A 20,109-nucleotide genomic window follows, 5' to 3' on the forward strand; every position below is an offset into this window, starting at 1 on the left:
CGGCATTTCAGAGGACAATATTGAGATGTGATTGAATATACTGTCTCTAAATATGTAGCACTTTAAGAAGATTGTTTTCAGCACTTGGGTTTAGATATGCAGAGCACTATTCACTTTGATTGTATCCATTGGGACACATAACCCCTGAACTGAATTATAACTCAGCATTAACCTGAGTAAAGCAAAACACGAGCTTCGTCTAAACGTAAAAAAATCATCAGAGGTGTGAGAAAAACCTTTACAAAACAGTATTTTTTAATAGTTTTTTTTCCCAGTACGGGTCTCTTTTCATAGCTTCACACAATAACAAAGAACAGTGCACATTTTAAACATTTCTGTAGGCTACTCTAAGATTTCCTTCCTTATTGAGCATCAAAGTAAAGCAAAGTGCAGACATTGCAAAATACCTTTAGTTCCTTCTTCTATACTTCCCAGCAGATTTTTCTTCTTTTACGTTCTACAAGCATTCAATTGACAGTTTGTTTAATGCTCCTCCTGGACACAGCTTTCACCAGGCATAGAAAACAATGTGTATGGCCTATAACAAGGAGCAGCATGTACTTGTTATGTGAGGAGTTTGGAGAGCATATGGGAAAACTGTCTCTTAATTTCTATTTTTACACCCATGCCCATCTTAGCAGAAGAAAGCATAATTTTCAAATGGCTCAGTCATGGCCCAATTGCATTATTTTATTGATATACAAGTAGCAGTAAGAAAAGTCTACAAATATAGATTTTAGAATTGTGATAGCTACTCTGCCATGTGCTTTATTCAATTGGGACAGCAGTACATTTCTGAGACTAAGTGATATGTTCCCCGCATAAATGAAACATAGCATCTTGACCACTGAAAGTACTTTACATTGTAAGCTGCATCATCTGATTCACACCCTGATTCCTTCTGAACATTTTAAACACGAGCCAACTAGGGTCCCAGTCATGGAGCTGAAGAGGCGAGGACTCATGAAAAACCTTGACAGCATAGGGATCTTCACTGGTTCCCCGTCAAATACCGCATCGTTTTTAAAATCCTTTTGTATACTCTCAAAATTCTAAATAACATGGCACCTAGTTACCTAACCGACCTCCTGGACTTGTATAGCCCTAAGAGAGCGCTTAGATCCTCTAACCAACTGCTATTAGTGCAACCTAGGCCTCGACTAAAGACGAGAGGGGACCGTGCTTTTGCTATCGCCGCACCCAAACTTTGGTATAATCTTCCACCTGATCTCCGCATGTCAGAATCCATTGAATCATTTAAATCATGCTCTAAAACCCACCTGTTCAATCTAGCCTTTCAAGCTAATTAGTTCGGACTTCCACCTGGTCTGCATTTGTATTCCATAACTGTAATTGTTACTGTAACTATTACTGTATTTTCTTTTCTTTGTCTATTGTTGTAATCCGCACTACGGCACTTGTGTGAAGCACCTTGATGTACTGTGGTCTTTTTAAATGTGCTATAGAAATAAATTTTGATTGATTGATTGATAGGAAGAACGTGCAATGTGTACACAGAAAGGCCTGGAAAAGACTGGACCCAGAACCTTCTTGTTGTAAGGCGACAGAGCCTAGGGCTGTACCACCGTGCCTCCCAAGTATGTTTTTAAAAACAAAGCACATTCAAATTTTATTTTACTTGACATACTCACACTGTGCTAATGGAAACAATTAGTCTGACCTGTAAAATCAAAAACAATATTCTTACTGGTTACATAACAAACTCATTTTTAGCCTATGCTCTTTGATGTCATGACTGAGACACCTCATCAATATTTTAAAAAGTCATCTAATCAGCAGTTGAAATTTGAAATGTCCACATCTAGTTTTTTAAGAGACATACATGCTGTTAAATAATTAAATTACATGGTAAGGGTCTTAGCAGACAGTCAATTAGCATATTCTTGATGCCAGAGACTCAAATGAAATATAGGTAAGTTTCTGTATTGAAGGTGACTTTTCTGTCCTTGAACCTTCAAGACACCGTATGACAGTACAGCGGTATGACGTTAGGCTTAAAACGTGTTACATACATTTACATGGCGGCAGTTGTTTTCTCTTTGGGTCACATCCTTAACTGAATCCAAAAAGGACAATGCCAATGGTGTTTTTTTTAAAAAGTGTTAATTCCTTATAATCTTCTCCTCTCTATGACTGGAGGCATCACTCAGTTCTTGAATAAGTAAACAGCTTTGGAGATAAGACAGCTACGTGCTTCAGGTAGCAAGAGATGAAGATGAGGGTTACATGAGTCATGAGTAGTATCTAAATCTTTGTGTTGTCTGACTCCATTTTGAAGGGGGGTGAATACAATAGCAGGAATAAAGGAACTTGTTAATGCAATCCAATTCAACTGCTCTACAATAAACACTACCATAGAGAAGCTCATTCATTTGAGAATATAAGAGTAGACATGACCACCTTCCCCTGGATTGTCAACTACCTGACAGACTGTGGGCTCGTCTGACTAGGCAGAGCTCTGTCTGATTGAGAAAGTGAGCAATACAGGAGCTCCACAGAGCACACAGTGTGCTGTGCCCATCCCCGTTCACCTTTTATACCTCAGACTTTTAGTGTTACTCAGGGCCATGCTATTTGCAGAAGGTTCTCTGATGGCTCTTTAGTTGTAGGATGCATAAGTGTGGGAGGGTTCGGAGGTGGAGTACAGGGCACTAGTATTGGATGATTTTGAGGAGTGGTCTGGGAAAAATCGTCTGCTCTGAACGTGGATAAGACCAGGTAGAGGGTGATTGTCTTCAGAAGGAAAAGGATGTCTACATAGTCTTTGTGTATTCTGGGAGGCGATATTAATGTGGCGAAGGACTGCAAGTACCTAGGCATCCACTTTAACAACAGATGGAAGTGTAAGAACACCGAAGCTGTGAGGCAGTGGTGTCAAACATATGACCCAGACATCAGAAACAACCCACAAAAAAAGGTTGTATCTGGCCTTGGATGATTTCTTTTTACATTTTTTAATGAAATGCACTGCTGTTTATTTTGTGGTGAAACTAGTTTCCCTGTGAAAATATCTGAAAAGTTAAAAGTACTAATACATGCCGCTGCTACCCCATGTTTGGTCTGTGATAATATATCAAGCATAACTCAAGTTTGGTGGATCTAAATTAGATGTTAGTGTCATGACTTGAAATTATATGCTGCCTTTATAAGATGTTATATGTGCATAAATGCTACAAATGGGTCACTTTAGGCAGTTGCCTGGCAACATGATGACATGATAAAATCTGATATTGATACCTTCAAAATTCTTTTTTTTTTAATCTAAAGAACAAAAGAGTTTGGTTTTACTGGTCTGGCCCAGTAAAGAAAATGCAGTATAGAAAAGATATCAACTTAAATTAACTTAGTGTCCTATTAACACACCAATTTGTTAAGAAACTGAGATATACATGTGTAGAAAAATTGTAAAGTGTTTGATTTTGCGTGACCAGCGGAGTTTAACTTCCTGCAGTCATCTGGGGAAGCAGCATCAGAGCCGGCGACACCAACAGACTTGAGAAACTGATCAAGAAGGCTGTCTTTTTGATGACTCAAAGCCAGATGCATTTGCAGTTGTGGTGGAGAAGAACACTAACAAGCTGTTATCTGTCGCGGATAATCCTAAAAAACCTTATCCACTGCTTATGGCGAAGCACAGCTCAGTACAGCTAAAGACATGTGTCAGACAGAGAACATATAGTACTCATCAAGCTTATGATGCTATTGTGTTTCGTGCACTATTATTTAAGAAAACAAATAGATGGACTACTCATTAAGCCATTTTACTATCTATGCTACAGGTATGTTATTTTATTGGGCCATTTTTCTTTTTCGAGATGCTCTGTTTTGTTAATGGTGTGGTGTTTTCTCTTCAGCTACTGTGACAGAATAATCTCCCAATATGGAGATGCAGAAAGTATGTCTGTGTCACTAAACTGTTTTTTAATGGCGTGCATTATATTGTAGAATTGTTCCTGGAGTCAAAATTACAATCCTCATTGCTTTAAAATAAAATCTAAGAAAATTCAAAGATGAAATGAGCTATTCTAAAAGAAAAGAAAAGCCTGCAGTTTATCTCTCTGCTCAGAAATCAGCTGCAGCCAGCCAGCCTTCCAATGTTCATTGTTAGAAATGGTGCCAGGTCACTTGTGAGATTTGAAGGCTTTGATTTCCTCCTTGGTGGAGTAAAGACTCACCACCGCACAGCTGTTGTCATGGCATCAGTCTGTAAAATACTTGACTGTTGTGAAGGAAATATACCACATTACAACCTAACTTTGAAAATGAGTACATGCCAAAATATTCTGAAGATTGTTTTTACAATTCTGCAGTAGTGAGGCAGCTTTAGCGTCATTTGAGTAATAGTAATGTTGATGGCAAACCAGATTTAAAGCAGGTATAACACACATTCATGACTAACTATGTGTTCATAAACCCACAGAGAATTACACCTGACTCTGCAGTTCCCTTAGGCTTCGCTGAGCTTTATGATGCACTTCAGTTCGTTGCTTATTTGGTTCACAACTCTGCAGATTCGGTTCACTCTTGCAGCTGTCATCTGTGCCATTCTCCCCCAATAGCAGATGGTAGCTTTTAGTGAAGAAATTCTAATATCCCACTTTGCACTACCTAACCAGCACCAGATGGCAAACAGAGATTTTGTGACCAGTCTGGTAGTCCATCGGCTATCATCTGACAATTCGGCCTCTGGGGGCAACAGCCAAAAATCTCTGGAAGGTGAACATCTTGCATGTGAGTTTTTCATTTATTTTTATTAATGCGGATAAAATTTCCTTTCTTACTCACAAATTGTGTTGCAGCGAAAGCCAGCTAAAACGTGATTGGTGTAGACTACAAGTGGAATACAAGTGCAAAGTGTAGCCTTTATCAGAAACACCCAATAGGAGTTCATCAAATATTACGTTTGCTAACAAGTTCCGAGATCTATTAAAATGTGTTGTGCTTATTGAGAGATTCTTTATTATAAAAAAGAGCAAAATTAACTTATTATTATAAATTCCACCTGTTGATGTTCACCAGAATAATTCTGTGATGCCTCCCTCATCTAAACAAACTACCTCAGCACTTCTTATCCTTATTTAACCTTTCATTTTTGTTTCTGTAACTCGATTATTAATGGAATCATTTCCAATTATATCAGCTTTAGAAAATTTTTCGGTACTTACTACCTTAAAATGTGGCACTGTTCAATCAAAGCATGAATGTTCGGCGGATTCCTTTGCCAGCATACTCTAATCAGATCTGCTAATCTTGGTCTTTAATACCACTGCATTATACATTAGCCGAATCAAAGTAATGGTCATTAAATAATAACATGTTTTGCCTTCCTCAAATCCAGACAAGATATGCATGACTGTGTGTGTATAGAACCTCAGTCTAAACTGAGTTCCAAACAATTTCATAGGCATCAAACAAGGCTGCTGTGAAATTTGTACTTTCATGCTGTGCACATAGGCAGAATATGTGAATACTGTATGCAAATAAGCTTGGAAGAGAATTGCTAGTTTGTTGGGCTTAAAGATTGCAAAGCCACGTTTGCATGCAGTGCAATTGTTCAGAGCACCTCTGTGCCTGCAACATGTCTCATTCTGATTTCTGAATAGCAAATGAAAAGCTCATTTGGTGAGGCTCAGAGGCTGGGGTTAGGGTCACGGGGGCTTCACGGGGGAACTCAAAGTCGCTCTATATGATGAGATTTCAGTTGGTTCATTACTCACATTGCTACCTTTGTATTTCAGGCAGCTGTCAGTATCCAGTGGGACTGAGTGCTGAGGAGAGGATGCTAGATATTTTTGGCAAGGCATTTCTCAGGAATCGGAAAGCAAGAATGGAAGAGCTAAATAACAATATGTCCATCAGTTCCAGGAGGGGTTTATAGAACTGTGAATATTTGTGAAGTCTCCATGATTTACCAGGTCAGAAAGCAGAACATAAAGAGAGTTTTGTCTATATTGCATTATCTACCACTGTTCTTTGCTTCTATTTCAGGCTTTACAAAGATATACAAATACATTCTTAACACATGCTGCCTTTGTCATGGTTATACATCTATTAAATTTTCTATAAATCAGAAAGAAACAAAGCAAATACCCCTGCTAAACCAATGAAAAAAAAAAAATGTTTAGCATCTGTTTATCTAAAAAAAATGTTTAAAAGACTGTGAAATCCAGGTTGTGTACTGTGTGGGCTCACACAGACACCTGAATTGGAGTGGGAGTAGAGCAGCCGCAGAGGATTGTCCCCACAGAATAAATCAATATTCTGTGTTTTTTTTTTTTTACATTTTGACAGTATATACACTTCATGTTTCAATAAAGGCTATTTTTGAAATTATATTATAAATCTTATTGCAATATGATTTAGCTGATATAGTTGGGAATCTCGTGTTAAATACACATATAAAACGGACGATTTTGGGTAAAACAGCTCTGTCGTCTTCCGCTTGACTCCCTCTGGATGTCTTGATGATAATAACCACAGATGACATGCCCAGCTCTCAGGATATTGTACTTTTCCTCTGAATGCATTTGTGAGCAAGACAGGCCGCATTTCATAAGGAAAGAAGCTGCGCATTAATGGTAATGTGGATGCCACGACGAAGATGAATTGCCATTGTCTCTTCATCTGTCTCCTGTGAAACCCAGAACCCTTGAGGTAGGTGGGTGGTAGAAGTTGAGGTGGGGGTGAGGTGGGTACTTACTGACATGGGACTCAGTAATGACTCAAGTCAAAAGTGCATTAATGGCTTTGATGGACAATAAGACTAAAAGTTGTGAAAGGTGGTGAATACATCAGCCAGCCTGAAAAGACCAACATTCAGACAATCTGGAGATGGATATATGAGAAAATAGCAATAGCATTCAAACGATGACCTTTAAGACTACGCCGAAGCTGAACAGGATGCAGCCGAGTAGAAGTGGAGCTCGATGTTTGTCCTTAAGCAGCCTAACAACTTTCTAAACTACAGGCCAGAGTTTAACAACTAATTTCTAATTCCTTGCGCCGCATATCATCGATGAAAACCATCTCCTACTTGCTGAAATGACACACATTTAATCTTAAAAATGTAAAACTAAATCTGAATTTTAAAGAGCTTTTATCCAACGATGCAAACAGGCCCTCTAATTTCTTGCCCTGTGACTGTGTTTCCACATGGTGTCACAGACCTAATTGCAGCATGCTGTGAATGTCTGCAGCAGGTCCTCGACATGATGAGCTTAGAGTGTACTGACACACTGAGCATCTCGACGACACTCTTTCAACTTGAGCTGATTGCAGTGATCATGTCTCAGCTGTAATCTCATACATATTACCAATTTATTTTTTACTTTAACAGATCTTTGCAACGCGCCGAGATAAAAACTTATGCAACACTGTAGCAAGTGTCATTGTTCCAGTGTCGTCTTTAAAAAATTAACTCTTGATAGTTTTGCAGCATTTAGTTTGTTCCAGTACAAGTGATTCTAATGAACTGATCAATTCTGAATCTCACAGGCTTTGCCCCTAAACATTTTTTGTAAATAATACCACGTGTGCCTGTTTGAGGTGGTGGGAAAAGTGATACAGTATATATACTTTACTTGGTGTTATGTAACAATACAAAGACACTAAATGTTGATTTAAAAAACAAGAGGGCTCATCTCTTGCATCACCATCCTGACATAACCAGCAAACTTACATTAGCTCAAAAGCAAAACCATTCAAAACTGGACACACTTAGCTTGACAAAGCTAACTCCTAATTCAGAGCAAGGAAATGGCTCAGTCACACAAGTTGAAGAAGACGACAACCTCTCTGCATCTACAACAAATAAAAAAACAAAACAATAAAATTGGTTGCTGCCTCGAGAGTTGAATCGAATTGTTTTGCAAATACATTTGTGCCATTTCTCTAAAATTAGAAATATCCTGTCTCAGAGTGACGCTGAAAAACTAGTTCATGCATTTATTACTTCTAGGCTGGACTAATGTAATTCATTATTATCGGGATGTCCTAAAAACTCCCTGAAAGCCTTCAGTTAATCCAAAATGCTGCAGCAAGAGTACTGACAGGTACTAGAAAGAGAGAGCATATTTCTCCTGTATTGGTTTCCCTTTATTGGCTTCCTGTTAAATCCAGAATTGAATTCAAAATCCTGCTCCTCACATACAAGGTCTTAAATAATCAGGCCCCATCTTATCTTAATGACCTTATAGTACCATATCACCCCATTAGAGCACTTCACTCTCGTACTGCAGGCTTACTTGTTGTTCCTAGAGTATTTAAAAGTAGAATGGGAGGGAGAGCCTTCAATTTTCAGGCCCCTCTTCTATGGAACCAGCTTCCAGTTTGGATTTGGGAGACAGACACTATCTCTACTTTTAAGATTAGGCTTAAAACTTTCCTTTTTGCTAAAGCATATAGTTAGGGCTGGACCAGGTGACCCTGAATCCTCCCTTAGTTATGCTGCTGAGGGATTCCCATGATGCATTGAGTTTTTCTTCTACAGTCACCTTTTTCACTCACTATATGTTTATACACCTCTCTGCATTGAATCATTAGCTATTATTAGTCTCTTGCTATCTTCCACATCCTGTCTTTTGTCCTGTCTTCCCTCTCGCACCCCAACCCAGTCACGGTAGATGGCCGCCCCTCCCTGAGCCTGGTTCTGCCAGAGGTTTCTTCCTGTTAAAAGGGATTTTTTCCTTCCTACTGTTGCCATAGTCCTTGGTGCCATAGTCCTTGGTCATGGGGGGGGGATGCATGAAATTTTTCACCCCAATCAATTGCAGACTGATAGAAGCATGACTCTGTCTTATGGCTACATTTAAGTTTTAGTGAGTGTTTGTATGCTTGATATTTTCATTTTGCAGCAAAAAACAATCATTATGAGTAAACAGGTTGCTGGTTCTTTTCTTTTTTACATCCACAGGGTTGTGCATCATGAATTCATCCATAGTCTCAGTCTCCCATTGCAGAGTGATACTATGTTCTGAACATCCATTGCATCCATTTGAGTTCCCATTATGAACTGGCACACTGAGCATTGCCAGTTCAAAAAAACCTTCTAATTTCATGATCACAAGAGTATAAGATAGAACAAGTGGTATAGTTTAATATTGTAATGCCAAGTGTATCATACTTGAGTTTTTGTGAGTTCTCTAGTCATCATGAAATGGCACAGGAATAAATTGCACAAAAATGCCTGTTAACCATTCCTCGCCGTCAGTCCCCTGACCGTGGTCGGGAGACGCGAGGGGAGATGCTTCCTCCAGGGCCGAAGTTTGTCCTCCTTCGGGGTTAACTCCCTTCACTTTTGTGGAGTAGTGAGGCAGACAGAAATCAGCCGAGGCACCGGAGAGTACTGAAGAGATGAGGCTTTAATAACAGTACTGCACACTTCGAAAACACACTGCCTAGGCTGTAGCCCGTTAGAACGCTGCTCCCGGTCGCCCTCTCTACCCATGACACACTCTCTCTCTCCCTTTTTTCCTCTTTCGCTCCCCGCGTTTCCTTCACGCGCATGCTCACACACACATCACATACACTCCTTACTGCACCCAGTCACACACAAGACGGCAATTCCCGCAACATGCCTGTTATAACTAATATAACACAAATAAGTCATATATGCTTTTTTGTCAAAAGATTGAAAAAAAACAATACTGTAATACAGTTAAATTTTTTTTTACATTTGTGGCAATTGTTTCATGGGCTTAAAAACAAAATATGCAGCCATGCCCACTCAACTGATAAACATTTTTCTGATAAATGTTGGGTGATCATTAGTTTGCAAGTTTATGTAAGGTCATATTTTTACAATTTTCAAATATTAAAAAAAGCTTATCCAACTAGTTCTCATAACATTTTTATTTTCTTTCAGTTGATGAGTTTGGTAGTACATGACGTACAACTACTACCGCTGCTCAACGCTTGTGGATTGTTAAGTTGAGGTTGGTGGGAGTGCTCTGACTTTCTGAGTTGGAAATCCATCTTGAGGGGGCATTTCGAATTAATATTCCAACTGGGAACTCAAAAATTCGGACTTCTGATGTTAAATGGAATGGACTAAAAGCTAAAATATGTGTTGTATGTAAGATTAAATAATGCTACAAGCAAACCGGTCAATTGAAAACTCTGCCAAGTAAAGCTACCATTATGTTAAAATACGTTTTTTGTTTAGATTAGGGGAGCTCATATCACGGTTACAATACTAATTCAAATTCCTTTACAGCTTGAATAAATATCACTCAAAACTGAGAGCTGCTGAAGTCTGCCGACAATTTACTGACACATAACTGCAGCATCACACAGGGCACAGCACCTACAGTATGTGAGAGTCTGATGGAACAGCATGATTTGGGATCTTTTAATGATGTGCCTTGAGAATACTTGAGCCATGCCAGTAAACATCTGAAACCTTTACCGCAATCTGTAAAAGATGGTCTGCTCTAAAGGAAAGTATTCTTTGAATTTCAATAACAGATTACTCATTCTCCTAGGCTTGGCAATTACCCACACTTGTGTTTGAGAGCTCGAAGTGTCTCATAACCATTCTGAAAATCAATACAGAAAAAAAAAGTTCAAAAGCAGTCATACATGGATTCCTGTAACGTTTTCAAATCCAACAATTAATAATTTTTCCTCCAAAAATAATTCAACCAAGAAAAAGATCTGAAGTTCTAAAGCTTGAGTCGATAGATTTGGCCGAAAGTTTAGCACAAAACCGCTTTTCCCTTTTAAACCTACTCACTGGACTCGTGCATTCATATCCATTTGAAATAGAAAAAGGACACCTTTCTTTATAACAATCTTTTTTTTTAAATAATATTGCAATCCATCTAACCTTACACTATGGTTTGGCATCCATTTTCCCAGAAAAGTAAATGTTATGGCGATGCAAACTACTGTGCAGCAAGAGTATCGTATTTTTTGGACCATAAGGCGCACCGGATTATAAGACGCATTAAGCGAAACAAAACAGTCAGATAAGTCAAACTTTACTCAACTCATTCTTCTTGCTTCCTCCACGTCCGTAACATTGATTCATTAATGTTGAATTCTCTCGCAGCTGCTCTATTCCCACGTTGTTGCAGTATATTACAGTTTTTCTCAAATGCTAAAACACAATTCACAAACGTTTCCACCATGTTCACCAATGTCTAAACACAGCACCCTTTTCTAAAGCTACATAAACACAACCACACCTTCCCACTGCAAAACTCAAACTTTCACACCAAAAGATCAGCTCGAAGCTTTCAAAAATGTAAACACTATACACATCATTACACACTACAGCAAAACAATTGAAAACACAATACTCAATTTGTGAGAAGGTTCTTTGTTTCATAACTGCCAATGCATATTTTTAGAAACTATACAGTAACGGATCGTCGTAGATCTCTGCAGAGGATTAGGCATTTAGATTTGTGAGTTTCATATGAAGAGTATAAATCTATAGAAAATCCTGCATGTACGTACACTACTGTAACACAACTCAATGCAAAAACAGAATCTATTGCACACAACAGTACTCCTGAAAACATGATCAGTTATTCACACCATACACACACACCACAATCACTGTGTGGCATCATGTCGCTGAGCTGCATCGGGCCACATCACCTCATTCACATTGCAGGCTATATTGTCTCTTGCCAGGCACCCGGGACAAACGCCCTGGAATGGCGAATCCATCCTTGGAAGGCCTCCGCTGAGATGTCAACACAGGCCAGCTCCATTGCCCTTAGGAGGTTCTCTCTTGTGTATGGTTGTCTGTCATAAACCTTCCATCTCCACGATAAGAAGAACTCCTCTATAGGGTTCAGGAAAGGGGAGTAGGGTGGCAGACAGACGTTTAAAAAGTGGTCACTGTTGGTGGTGAACCACTCTCTGATTTGGTTTGTTCTGTGGAAGCGGACATTGTCCCAAATGATCACATAAATGTGATGTGCGGGCCCAGGATGGCGTTGTTGGCGGTCCAGGAGGATGTCTTTTAGCTCCTCTAGGAAGGTGAGGAGATGTTGGGTGTTGTAAGACCCAAGGACAGCATGCCGGTGGACAAGCCCCTCCGAACCCATGGCCGCACAAAGGGTAATATTACCCCCCCGTTGGCCAGGGACCTCAGTGATGGCTCTTTGGCCAATGATGTTACGGCCTCTTTGCCTTCGTTTCTGCAGGTTGAAGCCAGCCTCATCCAGGAAGAGGTACTCATGGGGTCTGGCCATTGCGTCCGACTGTAATATCCTCTGTGAAAATGTGAGAGTGCACAGGTGTTCAGAACAACAGTCAATCAGGTAGCACAGTATTGTCACAGTAATGTAGGCCACTGAGCAACACAGTATGTCCACTAACTGTACTGTGAACGTGGATGTATACTTACTTGCACATACTCGTAACGTAGGTCTTTGTGTCGCGCAGAGTTGCGCTCAAAGGGAACCCTATAGACCTGTTTCATCCGCGTCTTTTTGCGTCGGAGAACTCGGTATATTGTGGCCAAGCTGACATCGTCAATGCTCCCAAAGTTGACATTATCGGCAATGACTTTGTCTCTGATCTCCCGGAGTCTGATGAGGTTGTTCCCATGAACCATATCCACAATGAGGGCTTCTTGTGCCGCTGTAAATATGGCAACCCTCCCACCTCTATGTGGCATTCTTTCAACTCTAAAGAAAGAAACATGTGTTGTCAATTGACATGTTACAATACAGTCACAACTGATTTGAACTCCTCTTCCTCGTTGGCCTGCTCCTCTTCTTCCAGGGCCAGCTCTTCTCCCTCCTCTGCATCGAATTCCTCTTCCCCTGACTCTGCCTTCATCCATTGTGTTTGTTTGGAATCTGCACTCTGAACTTGCTTTTATACATGTGGTCACAGCATTAGCAACAAGTGTCTTCAATTTTGAGTCATTGTGTGTAATGAATGACGCCAGGTGTGTTCATCGTGTTCAAATATTGCTGACTGTGGCAAGCATGTTGCATCACATGAGCTTTCATTTGAGAATATGAGCAGAGTTCTTTTGCAACTTGTGTTTTAGCAAGGAAAGCTGTGTTTAGATTTATGACAACGGAGGATTGTGTTGTGTGAATTGTGTCTTCATGTGACATGTGTTTATGCTATTGGTAAATGATGGCTAGATTTAGTAAATGTGTTTAGACAACTGGTCATTTGGTTTAGAGGATTGGCTTTTGTGTTTTAGCATTTGAGAAAAACTGTAATAACTAACCTTGTATTGTGGATGGATTATCTCAGTTGTTCTCCTGACTGAAGTTTGGTCCGTTTACAGCATCCTGCCATGTGATTGCATTTGTCCCTAACCATCAGGAAACCGTTAACTTATATCGAGTGGAAAAAAGTTAGCTTTCATCCTCCAGCTTCACTGTGTTTATATTATGCAACATAGCTGTGTTGCTAGCAATCACGTAGCACATCATTATATACCAGCTAGCCCAACCCTACAAAAGTGCTGTTTAGTTTTCTGTCTTTATTTATGTTGGAAGTGATAGCAGAGCTGTACGTTTTAATTTTTTCACAAGTGTCTGGGTCAGAATATGCTATATCATGTTTAGGTGGAAGCTAGCGAGCTAACTTCCTGCTAACTTCTAACTCCATTAAATTTCATAAATTCTGTTTTCATGGATGCCTGGATGTTAAACGTAATTGTTACACCTGGTAAAGCAGCAACGCTGATGATTTTATTAAAGATGAAAGAATTTAGACAGTTTTTAACTCTCAGTGATGCTGCAGTGTTCGTTTGACTTTGGGATCTGAAGTGAGTTTGGACCCGGATTATTCCGCGAGGCTCCTGACTACGGCAGCCGTTGTGGAGAAGTCGCCGGTCTCGCCGATCCTTTTGTCTCGGTAGAGATCATGCAGAGATGTTTCTGAATATTATTTTCTCGCTGAGTGACAGGAAGCTAAAATATATAATGGAAACAAAAAAAAAATTTTTTTTCTTGAAAAAAAATTATAGAAATTATAGAATGTAAATGTAAAATAAGATCAGAGAAGAGAGATTTTATTAGTCCCCCAGTAGTGGAAATTCACATTATTACAGCAGCGGAGTGGACAGAGCAGGGATAAATAGATGTTGCATAACCTAACAACAATATTTAATAGAAAAAACAATAAAAAAAAAAAAAGAATTACAACATTTTTAAGCTGTTGTGGAAACAACATCTTGCTCCAACCCTCAGGATGGATATTTCCCATGATAGCAGTTAATATCTTACAGCAGTTTCCATCTGCACTGTGTGCTACTGACTTGAGCACACAATAACTCTGGTTAATTTCTAAATATTCATGGAAAAAGAATTTCAAAATTCTGAATTAAAAATGACTCATTTTTCTTTCAGGTCTACACTTATGACAGTAAATTAGGTACCAGTCCATTTAAACTGGAACCTCGAAAAAATAAATACAAATCAGGAATTCAGTGTGAAAAAATAGCCAACTGCTTTAACCTGGCTCTTGTTTCAGGCTTCGTACAGTCATCGGCTGCTTAATTAGGCACACTTGTTCTGCTGCTTGTTTACATAAATATCTCATCAACAAATACATGGCAGAAACTTTGTGCATTTAGATACGCAGACATAGTCAAAAGGAAATTTAAGTGACTTTGGTTGTTGGTGCCAAATGGGCTAACCAAAGTATTTCAGAAACCTCTGCTCTGCTGGGATTTTCCCACACAACAATCTCTAGGGTTTACAGAGAATGGTTTGAAAAAGATTAAATATCCAGTGAACAGCAGTACTGTGGGTGAAAATACCATAATCATGCTGGAGGTCAGAGAACCATGGCCAGAATGCTTTGAGCTGATAGGAATGCAAGAATAAGTAAAATAAGCCTTGTACTCAAGGTATGTGGAAGAGTGTCTCTGAATGCATCACTCAACATTTTGAACCTTGAATCAGATGGATTACAGCTGCAGAAGACCACACTGAGTGCCAAATCTGTCAGTGAAGAACAGGAAACTACTGCTGCAATTCACACAGGCTCCCCAAAATCGAAAAATTTTGCTTGGTCTGATGACCTTCGATTTCTGCTTTGACATTCGAGGGTCAGGGTGAAAATTTCCAGCAGGAGAACACAAAGCTCTCAAACTGGTTTGTTGAACATGGCAATTAGATCACTGCACTCAAATGGCCTCACCACATCTTAGTCCAAAACAGGAACTTTGGGATGTGCAAAATTTGGTATTGTGGTCTAGACCAAAATGTGACGTCCCCATATGTGGATGCCAGGTCTTAGGAGGTTAATGTTTAAGAACACTAATGAACAAGATGCTGTCAGAGCTGAAAAGACCAAATAAATTCTTTGAAGTTTATTACCAAACCTTTCGCTTACTCCATACTTATCTCACTAACAGCACTGAATAGTTCAATTAAAAAGGTTACAATTTCTCATGCCGACAGCCTTTCACTTCACTCTAGGTTCCTGGAGTGACACTTTACATTCTCACAAAAGAAGCAGATCTTTCTTACCTTGATTTTTTTTCCCCCGTTAGCACTGATCAGTACGAACACCATTACAGTTAACAAACTCTCTCCGCAGGCTGGTTCAACACTGTAAAGGTGCGATTTTAAAGCATACCAAAGTGCTTTGAATTTAAATAGAATATTATAGATTGCTCACATATGTATTTCTCTAAAGTAACTTATATAACATCCACTTAATAATCAGATGTGACTCTTGTACAATAGTTTCCAGTGACGTTCAAGAGTTGTGGTTCATGGATTTTGATTACTGGAGCAATAATCTTAATGGTAAGTAAAGAAACGCTCCACCACAGGCAGTCACTTACAGCACACATTTTCACAGGTTTTTATTGCTTCCTGTGGTGTTCTCCTCTGATGGGGGCTAAAAATGTGACTTTAATACAATAAGAGCCCAATTATACAGCACCTTCTGTTGAATTAAAACATGTCAGAATTTGCATTTGGGTTTAACATAATTCACCTTAATGTGGATGCTCTTGTTAAGCAGAAATGTAAATGAGAAAGTGAATAACTATCGAGACCTTTCTTGTTAGCGATTTCGGCAAAGCCTCATGGAGACAGGCTTGTCAACTACTAAATCTCTGACACTGAAGGCTTTAGTCATCAGGCTGATAGCTATCCAGCGTAAGTATATCCCTCCATTTGCGATGGCACTTCAATCTAACATGCCCCCAGGATCAATGACATCGCCTCTGTGACTCCTAATTTAGGTTAATATCAATTTGTCATATAGTAAGCAAGTTTGCTGTGTCTTCCTTCACCTGCTTAGGGTTAGAGCAACCTTGCTGTTGCCTCACCATATTACTAAATTAAAAATGTGAGTAAACAAATTCAGTGTTTAATCAAATACATTAAGAACTTCCCCGCACCGGCTCTCTCTCTCATCTACTATCTTCTATCCCTGCATTGCACCACACGAAAAGAAGCAGGTTAGTTGAGTGGCGTCGAGAGCCCCGTCAGTTTCAACATCTAGATTTGGGCTCCATTATTAGGAATCAATCCATCCTGTTGAAGTGTCCTTCAGCAACACATTGCATCCTAAACTCGCACGTCTCTAAAAAGAGAGCACAAAAGAGAACCTCCCCGTCGGGACCAATAACACATCGTCAGATCATTATTATTATAATTGCCAACCCAAGTGGGATCTGTGTCACACAATATGAAAACAATGTCAGTAACACTTGGATACCTTCATTGTGAAGCGTATTGGCTCAGCTTTCACTGACATAGCTGCAGTATTTACGTCGTGAGGTGCGTGCTGAGTGGATGGCAACACAAGCTCTGAGGTCTCCTACTGTACGTGCCAGGCTGTCATAACTTTATAATAAAATTAAAACATCCTGTGCAGAAATATCATGCTCGTGGTGAGATATCTTAAATGGCACAATAAAAAGGGAAATATCAGCTAATACCAGAATATCATATGATACAATACAGCCACATAAAAAGGATGGAAACTGAGAAAAGACACTCCTGAAAGTCTAGCTTATTGTTAAGAGACGAGCAGCGGGAATGCAGGTCTGTTATGGCACAGAATGCAGTTATTTTCTGTACTGTTGAGAGCTAATTTCCTTTTGTTTTTCCACAGAGATATTTATAAGGGTAGATAACAGTGTATGCATGTGTTTCTATTGTTGTTTCAGACTGATAAACCAGCCAAGATCAGTTCAAACGCTTGGAATGCTTTGAGGAGCCTCGCCTCAGTCCTTTTATCGCACTGTTTACCCCAACATGTTTTCTCAGGCTTTTCACAGCAATGTTTTAGTAACATTCAGAGCACTGTAATGTATTTGTACTTAGTTATGCAGAATAAACAATTTTAGCAGCTATGGGATGGATTGCTCTGAACCCTAATGGTTTTGGTGACATTGTTCTAAGCTACATTGTTAAGACACAGTGGATACAGATGCATCAGTGCCAACCTCCAAAGCTGAAACATTAAGCTTCCAGAAAAGGCTCGAAAATGTAAGTCCTTGTGGCCACTTGAGACTTGCTCAGAAAGCATAGACTCACATCTTAATATACCCCATTGTACAGCATTAAAAAGGATGTTTGCAGCCTGGTGCAGATGGTCATGTGCTAGAGTTAGGGGCATAGCTAATTTATGTAACATCTCTGTTATATATCAACACACTGAACTGGACCTTCTTAAAACAAATAGGTGACATAACAGTGGCTACATCCATGTTTTACACAGTTTAGATACACATGCACTATATGAACAAAAGTACAAGGCCACCTGCACATTGCACCTGCAGGAGCTGCTTGGCCATGGAAACCATGCCATGAAGCATCTGACATACAATTTCTGTGCTGATATTAATGCCAGAGGTTTGGAATACTGCAGTTATTGAGCCATCAGAGCATGTGCCCGAGCTCTTGGTGACCTCACTCTGTCACTTTACATCATCTGCCACTTTGTGGCTAAGCGGTTGTGGTTCCTAAATGCTTGCACTTTGCAATAATATACATGTTATTGTGGAATAATCAGGAAGAACGAACGTTCAAGAGCTAACTTGTTGCAAAGGTGGCATTCTATTATATCATTTTAGAAAAGGAAATGTAATCAGAAGATTTGAGAAGCTCATGAATGAAGAAACTAGCAGAGAGCGGAGGGAGGATGGAGGAAAGTTAGTGAATCAAGAAGTGCAGAGGATTAGTAAGAAGGAAGTGAAGGCAGCTATGAAGATGAAGATGAAGAGTGGAAAGGTGGTTGGTCCAGGTATGGTGATGTCTAGGAGAGAGAGCAGTGGACTTTTTCTGTAATGATGAGTGCTTGATACAAGAAGAAGGAGAGTACTGGTACATATTTTCAAAAACAAGGGTGATGTGCTGGGTAGTAGTAACTAAAGAGGAATAAAATTGATGAGCCATACCATGAAGGGAAATGGTTGTTGGAGGTAGGTTAAGGAGAGAGGGGACGATCAGTGAGCAGCAGTGTGGCTTCATGCCAAGAGAGTGCACTACAGATGAAATGCGAGCTTTGACAGTGTTGATGGAGAAGTACAGAGAAGATCAGAGTTGCACTGTTCCTTTGTGGATCTAGAGAAAGCATATGATATAGTGCCAAGAGAAGAACTGTGGAAGAGTGGCAGAGAAGTATGTGAGGGTGGTACAGACCATGTACGAGGACAGCGAGACAGTGTGAGGTGTAAGGTAGAAGTTGCAGATGGGTTCAAAGTGGGGGTGAGATTACATCAGGGATTTGCTCTGACCCCCTTCTTGGTTGCAATGGTAATGGACATGGTGACAGATGAGGTCAGACAGGAGTCTCTGTGGATTATGATGTTTGCAGACGACACTGTGATCTGTAATGACAGTAGGGAGCAGGTGGAAGAGAGCCTGGGGAGGTGGAGATATGCTCTGGAGAGAAGAGGAATGAAAGTCGGTAGAAGCAAGACAGAATACATGTGAGTTAGAGAGGTGAAGTTGGGATGTTTTGGAATGCAGAAGAAGGACAATGGATACATTGGACAAAGACTGTTAACTACGGTGTTGCCATGCAGGAGGAAAAGTAGACGACCACAGAGAAGGTTCAGAGATGGCGTGAAGTAAAAAATGCAGATGATTGGTGTGACAAAAGTGAACACTGCGAATAGGATGAGACTCAAATTCAGTGAGGTCTTTAGAACGACTTGTTCTTTGACAAATGTTTGTAAAGGCAGACTGCATCATTCGGTGCTTGGTTTTATACATTTGTGGCATTGGGACTGAACACACCTAAATTCAGTGATTCCAATGTGTGGCTTAATCCAGCGGTCCCGAACCCCCGGGCCACGAACAAATCGTTTGGTACAGGGCCACGAGAGTTGAGGCTCGGGTGTGAAATTTATGGTTTTCAGGGTTTTTATTGTTAACTCTGTTTCCCTGGGCCTTTTCCCGTGTTGTAGTTGTGTATCTTATTGTGAAAGAACTATTTACGCATTACCATAGCGACCAGGGAGCATTAAGGGGCAGAGAGGAGGATGTTACTCTCAATGTTGTTGGCGCATTTCAGGAGGACGCTGCTAATAAAGTTACACAATTACTCAGTGAATTTGCATTTATTATTATATTTGCAAAATACCACAGTTTTTGTCTTGGTCGTATCATTTTATTTTGTTGTATTTATCGGCGACACCTTAAAGGCCGGTCCGCAAAAATATTGTCTGACATTAAACCGGACGGAACAAAAAAGGTTGGGGACCGCTGGTATAATCATTTTGTCCATGTAGTGTTCATGCACAACAAGCACACCATTTACTACCTCAATTCTGTATTTGCTAAGTAGGTAATAAACATCACTGTCAATTTCTCTTTTCTTCTTTGTACCACATCCAAGGATGGACACTTTGTAGCACTGTTTAATCTTACCTGATCATTCACACCACCCCTTCACTTATCAGCCACTGAAATGCTCTGCATGTCTTTCCCCCAGTTTGGGATTTGTTTTTCAAAAATAGGGAAATGCTATTTTCTACTAATAACAAGTTTTTTGTTTTGTTTTTTTCAATTTTAAACATAACATTTCTTCCCAAATGAGCTATTTGTTAGAGGAAAAATTATAAGTGTTACAGTTGTCTAAAACATTTTAATGTTAATATGTGGTAAAGATGCTACGTCGCAACATGAA

The 20,109-nt window shown here is 39.7% G+C and overlaps 1 protein-coding gene across 1 annotated transcript; it reads right to left on the reverse strand.

Annotated features, from left to right (window-relative positions):
* Positions 1-9,362: 9,362 nt before the first annotated feature.
* On the reverse strand, positions 9,363-19,986 carry LOC146364847 (uncharacterized). The gene is made up of 2 exons (XM_084916120.1): positions 12,383-19,986; positions 9,363-12,248 (listed from the first exon to the last, which is right to left on the reverse strand). Exons 1-2 carry the CDS (start codon positions 12,821-12,823, stop codon positions 11,643-11,645), a joined length of 1,047 nt encoding a protein of 348 aa, XP_084772246.1. The 5' UTR covers positions 12,824-19,986; the 3' UTR covers positions 9,363-11,642.
* Between the last annotated feature and the right edge of the window lie 123 nt (positions 19,987-20,109).

Source organism: Perissodus microlepis, chromosome 20 (assembly GCF_051167445.1).
Source record: "Perissodus microlepis isolate ML-2025 ecotype Zambia chromosome 20, ASM5116744v1, whole genome shotgun sequence".
Taxonomy (NCBI): domain Eukaryota; kingdom Metazoa; phylum Chordata; class Actinopteri; order Cichliformes; family Cichlidae; genus Perissodus; species Perissodus microlepis.